The sequence below is a fragment of the Hordeum vulgare genome, chromosome 2H (assembly GCF_904849725.1).
Source record: "Hordeum vulgare subsp. vulgare chromosome 2H, MorexV3_pseudomolecules_assembly, whole genome shotgun sequence".
Lineage (NCBI taxonomy): Eukaryota > Viridiplantae > Streptophyta > Magnoliopsida > Poales > Poaceae > Hordeum > Hordeum vulgare.
Window position 1 is genome coordinate 80664112 of NC_058519.1, and position 9430 is coordinate 80673541.

A 9430-nucleotide genomic window follows, 5' to 3' on the forward strand; every position below is an offset into this window, starting at 1 on the left:
CAAATAACCATAATAAGTCCCTTGTGTTTGGTTTAGGTGGGACTTATAAGGACTTTTTTAAGTCCCAAAACCAATAAGTCGTGGGAAACAAACACCCTCTATGTCACGTACGTATTATAGGCTCGTGATCCGACACCTGGCTGGACTGGTTTCCGGTTCGAATTAACGTGGGCAAGAAGCGTTCGTGATCGGATTAGGAAGAGGGTTAGCCATCGATCCGACTCGATCGTGTCATCTGAGCTGACAATTTAGTGGATTACGATTTATTTATTTTTGCAAAAAAGTACAGAAATTCCCATTGGATTTACGAGCTATTTGGGGGGCAAAAAGTAGGGACTTCACCTAGAAAAAGACACTCAGAGAAACAGTAATTTACGAGTTATTTTTGGGCAAAAAGTAGGGACTTAAGCTAGAAAAAGAAATTCAGAGAAACAGTAGGCGTTTTACTTTCGAGGGGGATAGAGCCATACACAGCATCAACAAACATTCAAAAGGGTTTTTAATGGTATCGTACATCATCTATGCTGCTAAGCATATAGAATGACTTTGACAAAATTTCTACTTTTTCTATCAAGAGGCGCAACGAGTTGCACGGCTGACAAAAATCTTCCGGTATACAAATTCACTTCCCAGTCTCTCTCATCAACCGCGAGAAAATAGTAGTAGAAACTACAAACTAACACTTACGCAACACGTGATTAATCTCTAACCAGCGTCAGGATATCTTAAAACCGCCTTTGCTCCCTCGGCTTCGACTCTGCCACGGTAACCCGGATCTGCCTGCCGTCAAGGTCCTACACAACAAAAACCATATGCTTCATCAGTATACCTATTTCACAAAACAATGCGAAGAACATACAAGCCGTCACATTAAACAATGTGAAGGACTATAGTCACATTACACAACTAGATAGATGTAACTCTGTTGAAACTGGACACTGAACATAATATGCAAGAACTTACCACTCCGTCGAGGTTTGAGATCGCATTGTTGACCTCATCAGCAGAGCCATAGGTGACGAAGCCAAAGCCCCTCGACCTGCCGCTGTCCCGGTCATAGATGACCTTAGCATCAAGCACCTTTCCTTGTTCGCTGAACAGGTTCTCAAGCGTTGAGTTGTCAACACCCCAGGATAGGTTCCCGACGTAGAGCTTGTTGGCTGAATCAAAGCTGCCGCCACCACCACCGCCGCCCATGGCCCTCGGTGTTCTGGGTGCGAATTCATCTCTGGGTGGTGGTGGTCCGGAGTTAACCCTCAAAGGTCTTCCTTGGAAGGTCTAAATAGGGAGATATAAAATCAGTTAGTTGACAGTCCAATACTCCAACAAATGCACTATGCACAAGAGAAAACAAATAGTCCCAAACAATTAACAAAGACTGCACTACAACGTTTAGTTATGTGTGATATCAGATTTCAGGTTTATACTAGTAACCTGAGCATAGGTGCATCTTCGCTTAAACATTACATGAAAGACAAACACCCTAATGTATAGAGAAGTAACTTCTTCACAACAGCATGTAAAATTTATCTGCGGTTAGTCACTGAAACCCATTTAGTGTACCAAGATAAGGTGGTTTAAAACAGATGAAAAGACTGCTTACATAGCCATTGAATTGCTCGACGGCGGCAGCAACTTCCTCAACTGAACCCATTGTGACGAATCCAAATCCACGGCTCCGTCCGGTCATTCTATCGTATACAACCTGCAAAAAATGAGATGATATATAATTCTGAAAAAATAAACTATCAAGGATTTAGCACGCAGCTCTGCCACAGTTGAACATTCATTTGCTGTAGTATGTTTCATTTACACCGCCACTGAACTAATTCAAACTTAGTTCAAGCCGTTTTGCAAAACCTTATCTTATCTTATCCTGAAGAAAAACAACCTATGCTACTCTGCTATAACTGAGCATTCATTTGTTATAGTGAGAGGCCCCTGAAGTACTGAACCAACTCGAACTTACTGCATGCCGAGACAAATTTACAGCACCTTATCCTATCCTTGAGGAAACAGTCTATACACAGTACCAATTCCACATCCATCAGACAACCCGACACTACACTGAAACAAGTCTCTATATATCCTAACCATGCAATGCCAAGCAGAATTTCACATTTCGTCGGGACACTAGAGTAATTACCTGTAGGCCATTACAATTTTGCTCTAAGAGTAAACAGTAAATACCAAGACCAGGGAGCGTGAATTTATACCTCGACCATCTCGACGGAGCCGGCCTGCTCGAAGAGCCCGGCGAGCTGCGCGCTGTCGACGGTGAAGGGGAGGTTGCCGACGAAGACCTTGAGGTCCTCGGAGTACTCGGCCTCGGAGTCGCCCCCGCCCTCGCCCTCGCTCTGCTCCCCCTCGGCGTCCTCCGTGTCGAACTCGGACGACACGGCCACGGCCACGGGCAGCAGCAGCCGCCTCCGCGGCGCCAGCAGCGCCGACACGGCGCGCAGCGGGCCGCAGGTGAAGGAGGCGGAGGCGGCCGCGGCGGGCCTGGCGGCGGAGGGGAGGGGGATGAAGTGGTGCGAGAGCGCGGTGGAGAAGAGGGTGGCCGCCATTGCAGAGGGGGGATAAGACTCGACTGGGGATAAGGTTCTGGCGCTGGGGTTTGGGGAGGGGTGAGTGTGGGAGTGAACTGTGGAGGGCGTTTTATAGTGTACGGGGGGGATGGATGGACGGCCAGCCGGTGAGCCACACCAACGGCTGGATATTTCTCTGGGGGAGATATTTTTCTGGGGCTGGGGTGTGAGGGGGTGTGGCGCCACTGGCAGTGGGAGAGGCCGGCCAAATGTTTAGCTGGAAACTGGCTGTATTAATTTGTTGGAACGGGATGGGGATAATGCACTCTCATCAGGATTATTTTTTTCTTTTGCGACTTCATGATAACGCACTATGAAGCATGAATAGCAACGATATTCTTGTTTCTTCTAGGTAAATAGAGGCATTCTTGCTGAAAATAAAGCCCACTGCAACTGAAATGTGAAGTGGTAAACACAAAATTTTGGAGGCGTGAGATTGCTGTAAGTGGTAAACACAAGCTGCTTGTACCAGCCGAACAACAACCAGATGAGATACATAGCAGCACCACAAAAAATTTATAGCATCCCAGTCCCAGGCTCCCAGACCCAAAATACAGGGCAATAGCTTTGACATCATAAACAATCCATAGAATGATAGTACAAAGTTCCGAAAAATCCCAGGTTCCGAACTCACAGTACAAGACATGGCTTGCACACCTACAAGATTTTCTCTCGGCTAAACTCTTTTGCCAAAAGAAACAATCACCACAGCCATGTAAATTGTGCTCCTGCAAACAGCAGTCCTGTCCTCCCTTCCCTACAAAACTTCTACAGCTAAGGATATCTGTTGCGATTCTGCAAACATGTGTCGCTCAAATGTCATTCGCTCGCCAGGCTCGCGGGGTCTTTCAAGCGCTCCCGCAATATCTCGCAAAGCTTGCTGCAAGCATCCATACAGAGCTCTACTGCCTGTTGATGAACAAGAGAAAGAAGTTAGTATGATTGTTGTTGCCTTGGCATCATCTCAGGTAATCCTGTAGATAATATACATTGGTGATTTTGCCATCAGTCCACTCCCCAGTCAGCGTAAGTTGTGTGATCTCCTTGCGGGCCGGCATATAAGACACCATAAGGCCTCCGTCTTGCCATGCCTCCTCGTCTGAGGTTGGATCGATGATAACATTCTTCCCTAAACAGGACTGGCAGATCGAAGTTGAAACTGATCAGCTTCCAGTTTAAATATCTCTCGACAGAAGTACACATGTGTCATAAAGCAGGGAGAATGTGAGGGCATACCACAGATACTGATGTAACAAGGTCATACATCATGATCCCAGCATCTGCCAGTGCAAGACTAGCGCAAGATATTATAATGGGAAGATCGCCTGAAATAAAAGAGAGTGGTAAGGATGAAAGTAGTTGCTTCTCTTTATCAGAAAGTATGGTACTGCAGAAAGAAATGGTGAGGGAGAAAGGCTTCTGTCAAATAAAATATGGAAAGAGATACAAAATGTATCGGCAAATGTGATGAAATGCACACTAAAAGTATTAACTCATTACTTACCTAACCTGCCTAAATATGTTCACTTTTTCTCAAGTTAGTAAGGACTGCGACAAAACAGCACGTTCATACTATGAACTTGTGAGTAATATAACTTGACTTTAACTTATATTACAAGAGCAAGAACATACTGCGTTATTGACATTAAGATGAGTAAGAATATGAACACAATTTCTGAATAAGCACTGGAAAATAATTTAGGAGCATTTCCTAGTAGAAAGATGCAATATGTAACTAGTGTAATAAACTGGAAACCAAAAGCAAAGTCATGAATAGTATCATACTGCCACCAGACTCAAGAACCAACGCAAAAACATCAACAGTAGTCTTCGGAAAAGTATGTAGCATTACTGCGCCTTCCAGGGCTTTGTGAAGCATTCCAGAGTACTCTTTGTTTTCCAACCCCTGAAATGAAGATGCATGCTATCAATCTTTATTTTCAAATATATGTTATTGACTAAAAATATTCTCCAAATAAATCGATGAGAGCTAATTAAACAGGATACCTGTCCACGTATACCAGTGGCAAATGTTGTATAGCTCACACTGCAATTGAGCCTACCAGTGTCACTGTACAGCATTGCTTTCTTGCTCTCCCTTGGGCCAAACCTGCAAAGATGATAAATAAATAAGCATTACTGAGCAATCAATCAATAAGATAGGTCCAACAAAAGTGCACAATCTAATACATTGAATTCACTACAAATCTACTCCCTCTGTACCTAAATACATGTAGTTGGGGAAAACTAGACTAGTTCTCCCCAACTACAAGTATTTAGGTACAGAGGGAGTAGGAAGCACATGTTGAAGTTGAAGGACTACAAAGTTCAAGATATCTTTGTGAATTTAAGATTTTACCCATTGAGAAAGATTTAGCCATGTAGTCAAAACTCCGGAGTGATAACTGATTAGAGCACAAGATCATAAAATACTCGCATGTCTTTGCACACTCAGAATGATAGGAAATACATGGATTCAAGATGAACATGAAATGTTCTTAGTTGCTTAGCAAAGTATAAGCATTTTCGAGTCCAAACAAAGAACTTGTAAATAAATATCAGTTGACCGTAACTTGGTGATATTTGATTCCATCAACACTCAGATAACTACTTAAATTGTCAAATCTGGAATAACTTCCAAGGATGAATTTGGCATACCTCTAAATTTATGTTGAAATAGAAAACTGAAGTAACAGAAGACATATTTTTTCTAGAATAAAATATAAGACATTTCTTTCACACTTGAGATCAAAAACATACAACATACATACAATGAGAAAAATAAAAATGCTGTTAAACTTACACTGACACAATGACCTTTGTCTTCCCAAATTCTGCATAAGCAGACCCTGACGCAGCAGTAGTTGGCCCTGTTTGCATAACTGCAACATACAATAAAATCATAAATGGCTCAGAATTGAAGATACACACAGTTTCGACTCCATAGTTTATAGACCAATAAGCAATATGTTCTGGTAAAGGTTAAGAAAAGAGAGAGGGAGAGGTTCTAAAGCAAAATTTCAGATAATATATCAAAGAAATGTGTGCAAGCATGTTATATGTCATGATAATACATACAAAAAAACTGTGTTCTGCCTGAAAATTGCACGGTGCTTTACTACAAGCAGACTGGTTTAGCAGACATCTACAATTTACCATGTTTTGAACACTTTATAACTAAAATCAAGCACAGAGAAAACTGACACAAGGCTAAGCATGCATCAGTGGAGTTCGACACTTCGCAAGTTGAATTTGTGCATTCTAGCACAGCATCAGTGTAAAGCGAGTACAGGCTAGAGAAGCATAACAGCAGGACACATCTAGAATGATGCAGAAAATCATCATCCAGGGCAAACCGTCTTACACCTTTAGTATTCCCCAAGAGCATTAGCATAGCATCATCTGCAGAAGCAGATAGCCGAGTACAGATTCCCCAAAGGAACACCGATGAACATAGCATAAATCCCTTTGGCTGACTGCTAGAGAATCACCACAAAAGCATGAAATCGGGACTTCCATCATCTAAACAACTGATAGTGCAAGTGGCTCATAGTCATGGATCAATTCAAATTAACAAAGCAACTATCAAGCACCTCAGGAAGAAGTAGCCATTCACAACATCGATGCTAAAAAAAACTTTAGCATGGATAAATCACAGGCTCAGAAGTGCACAAGGAAAGCCAAGCGATGCCAAGCAACAATATTTGTCAAGAGACACAGCAGCATACATGACACAGGACACACAACAAAACGACGTGTCATACAGGCATTCCAAGCACAAATACTAAAAGACCGCAGAACCCAAAGAAATGGATATCAGCGTTGCATCAGGCATGCGCTCACTGCTCAGGCATAACGTCGAACACCCCAAGTGCTGGCCAAGCAAAGGGACAGGCGCTCGACGAGGATTGTTGAGCACGAAGCAGAGCATTATACAGAGGTATGCATACAGGGAGTAACATAGAGAAATGCAGGAGTGGAGTAGTTACATGCGGGGCGGCAGTCGTGCAAGGAGCGGCCGTCGGCGCGGGGCCAATCGGCGTCCTCGGCGAGGTGGCGCCGCAGCTCCTCCCGCCTCTCCCGCCGCTTGCTCCCAGCCTCCGCGGCTGGGGAGTACGTGTCCGCAGCTGCTGCCGCCGCCGACATGGCCGGAAAGTGTGTCTGCGCCTCTGCGTCGCCGGCCGCCCGCTCGAGCAGTGCTAAAACCCTAGGGCTTGTCTGTGCTGTTACGGCGAGGGTGGAGGGATGAGGTCGCTGCTTTTAGATTCGTGTGAGCGGAAAGCACACAGCTCGGCTCCAGTTCGACCCAGTTGATTACCAGTGGAACCTGCGACCGCGAAGGCCCCTGACTCAGCATCGACCTATTTTTTGTTGTTGTTGTTTAGAGCAGCTCTATAAATTCGTAAAATGTGTTTACAGTTACGAAAAAATGACTTTGCGGATCGATGCGAATGAAGGCAGAGTCGGTCGCAAAACGAATCCGTAAAAAAGATATTCGTACAAGATGCTCTTTTACAGGTCGGCTACGCGGGGTCTACTCGGATACCGCCGCGTCGACCCGCAAACCGAAAACCTCAAATAAACGAATTTGACAATGATTCTGGTAAATGAGTTCAAATTCAAACAATAAAACATAGTAAGCATGATTTTATAGGACAAACGCCAAAGGACTTCATGCAAAAGCGACGACCGCGTCCGTCATCATCTTGGTCACTCTTCACTCCGCATCACCTCCATCGAGGTCGTCGTCGGCACTTGTTCCAACTCCGGCACCGAAATCACCGGCGACATTGGTTCCAAATACCGGTGAGAAAACATCGTTGGCACTGTAACACGCACCGGCCGACGAAAGCATCTCCCTCTTCAAGATGTCTCTCCTTGCCATATCATGTCATTCTTTGTTGATGTCGTCCATGTCATTGCGATTCAATGTCATGATCCTATTTTCTTCGACAAGAAGCTTGGACATGGCTTTGTTCTCAGCGGCACGTGCTCTTCTCTCCTCAATGGTCACCTTGCGCAACCCCTCATCCTTGAGCAATTGCCACCTCTCTTGCTTCTCTCGTGCCTTCTTTTCAGCCAACTCTTTCTTTGTCTCCAATGTCTTCGCTAGCATCAACTCATTTGATTGCAGCATGGCATCTATCTTGTCCCGCAAGCTCGATGCTTCGTGTTCCCTCTTGATCTTCTTCTTTGTTTTCTTGTCACCATCGGGCTTGTTCAAGTTTCTTGGGTCATCATCATCTTCATCTTCATTCATGTTCGTAAGTGAACCTCTCTTCGGTGGGGATTCTTTGTCAATCAACTTTCACTTGTCGCGGTCTTTGAGCATATCCCAACAATGCTCTAGTTTAAGAAATTTGCATTCAAAAGCTTCCATGCCTTTGTATCGTTGTTGGCCAATTTTGTCCTACACAGTTAAAACAAAGTCAAATTATGCAATCACTTCATATGATGCAAATGGTGTGCACAACTTGGGACGTGGAAGCGAACTCACATAGTCGGGTTCCACGGTTCCACTTGGAGGTGCATTGGGAACTTGTTCCAAGCAAGATGTCCAACGGCTACAAATCGGCTTCATCACGTCCCAACGACCTTGGAGTGACTGAAAGGTCCATGGTGTCCTATTGGGATGCTTGGCCATTGTCGTGGGTATAAGCCTGACAGTAGATGTGTAGGGTAAGAAAGGATGGGAAGAGCCTTAGCTACGGCGAGGTTGTATGAGTTCAGGCCCCTCTACGGTGGAGGTAATAGCCCTACGTCTCAGTGCTCTGGGAGCTTGTTGTCGAGTGGAATATGGATTACAGTGAATTGCTAACCCTTGCACCAGTGGGGAAGGGCGGCTTATATAGAGTGTGCTGCCCTTCACAACGGTTCGGTGCACAGGGGTGGAGTAGTGGCGAATAAATGCCTACGTTACAGGTAACGTATATCTTAAATGCTAATAAAGGCATATGGAAACGCATGACCGTTTCCCTCCAGGGGGGTTACGATGCACAGAGTGGAATCCAGTCGGTTAGTTTGATACACTCCGAATGCTCATCTCCGACTGGATGGTGGAGGATCCGTTACCGATTGGATGATGGGAAGTCCTTAATTCAGTCGGAACTGACTAAGGGCCTTATCCCTTATGAAGGGTAGTCCTTGGGTAGGACTTATAGGGCAGGCCTATGACCCTACCCTAGGACTATAACCCCATCATTAGTCCCCGAATGGATTGGGGTTGGAACGACGAAGCGATGCTTGGGGTACGGATCCGACTGGTACGGATGCGACTTTGGCGTTGCTTGCCTCGATCCATTTTATCTTCTTTGACCAACGATCCGAGTGGATGTATTTGTGAAACGAACTGTCGGGGACCGAGTGCTTCCGTGATATCTTTTGACGTGACCGGTCAACTGACAGCGGCGGATTTTCCGGGATCCTTAAATTTCGGTTGCCGCGCGCTCAGCGGGGATGACGACATCGCAATCGAGTAGTACCTGACGCCTCGATTCCCGCGCCTTCATCTTCTCCACTAATATCGCCGCAACCGGTCAGGGGATAAGATTTCGGGGCCACTTGCTAGTGACCCAGTCGGAACCTTATTTAAACCTCTGCGGCGAGGGTTTTTCGTTACACTCGCCGGATAACTTGCACTTGCCCCGCTTCTCTCGCCATCTCCTGAGCATCCCAAGCTCCTTCCTTCTCCTTCTCCCTCGCGGATCTGTAGCCTCCGCCATGACAAAGGGGCAGACTAGCAAGCTAGAGGTGCGGAAGAAGAAGGGGAAGGCGGCGGCTCCTGCTCAGCGAGCAGCGAGCGCTACCGGCGGGGTGGATCCAGGGGGATTTCCTCCCCTCCA

The 9430-nt window shown here is 45.6% G+C and overlaps 2 protein-coding genes across 2 annotated transcripts; both read right to left on the minus strand.

The window, feature by feature from the left end:
- Nucleotides 1-422: 422 nt before the first annotated feature.
- LOC123425182 (29 kDa ribonucleoprotein A, chloroplastic-like) lies at nt 423-2628 on the minus strand. Its single transcript, XM_045108860.1, has 4 exons — nt 2217-2628; nt 1604-1705; nt 964-1278; nt 423-794 (listed from the first exon to the last, which is right to left on the minus strand). Exons 1-4 carry the CDS (start codon nt 2565-2567, stop codon nt 726-728), a joined length of 837 nt encoding a protein of 278 aa, XP_044964795.1. The 5' UTR covers nt 2568-2628; the 3' UTR covers nt 423-725.
- Nucleotides 2629-3140: 512 nt separating this feature from the next.
- LOC123425183 (exosome complex component RRP41-like) lies at nt 3141-6824 on the minus strand. Its single transcript, XM_045108861.1, has 7 exons — nt 6578-6824; nt 5392-5470; nt 4596-4698; nt 4374-4494; nt 3825-3913; nt 3578-3727; nt 3141-3497 (listed from the first exon to the last, which is right to left on the minus strand). Exons 1-7 carry the CDS (start codon nt 6732-6734, stop codon nt 3408-3410), a joined length of 789 nt encoding a protein of 262 aa, XP_044964796.1. The 5' UTR covers nt 6735-6824; the 3' UTR covers nt 3141-3407.
- Between the last annotated feature and the right edge of the window lie 2606 nt (nt 6825-9430).

Bases quoted from the DNA above. Each gene is read 5' to 3' on its own strand.
- LOC123425183 (XM_045108861.1), bottom strand. From the start codon at position 6,734: ATGTCGGCGGCGGCAGCAGCTGCGGACACGTACTCCCCAGCCGCGGAG. The intron at 3,728-3,824 runs GTATGCCCTCAC...TCGATCTGCCAG, and splicing joins TTGTTACATCAGTATCTGTG to TCCTGTTTAGGGAAGAATGT. The intron at 3,498-3,577 runs GTATATTATCTA...GTTCATCAACAG, and splicing joins CTGATGGCAAAATCACCAAT to GCAGTAGAGCTCTGTATGGA.
- LOC123425182 (XM_045108860.1), bottom strand. From the start codon at position 2,567: ATGGCGGCCACCCTCTTCTCCACCGCGCTCTCGCACCACTTCATCCCC. The intron at 1,279-1,603 runs GTAAGCAGTCTT...CTCCCTATTTAG, and splicing joins TCGAGCAATTCAATGGCTAT to ACCTTCCAAGGAAGACCTTT. The intron at 795-963 runs GTAAGTTCTTGC...TTTGTTGTGTAG, and splicing joins TCTCAAACCTCGACGGAGTG to GACCTTGACGGCAGGCAGAT.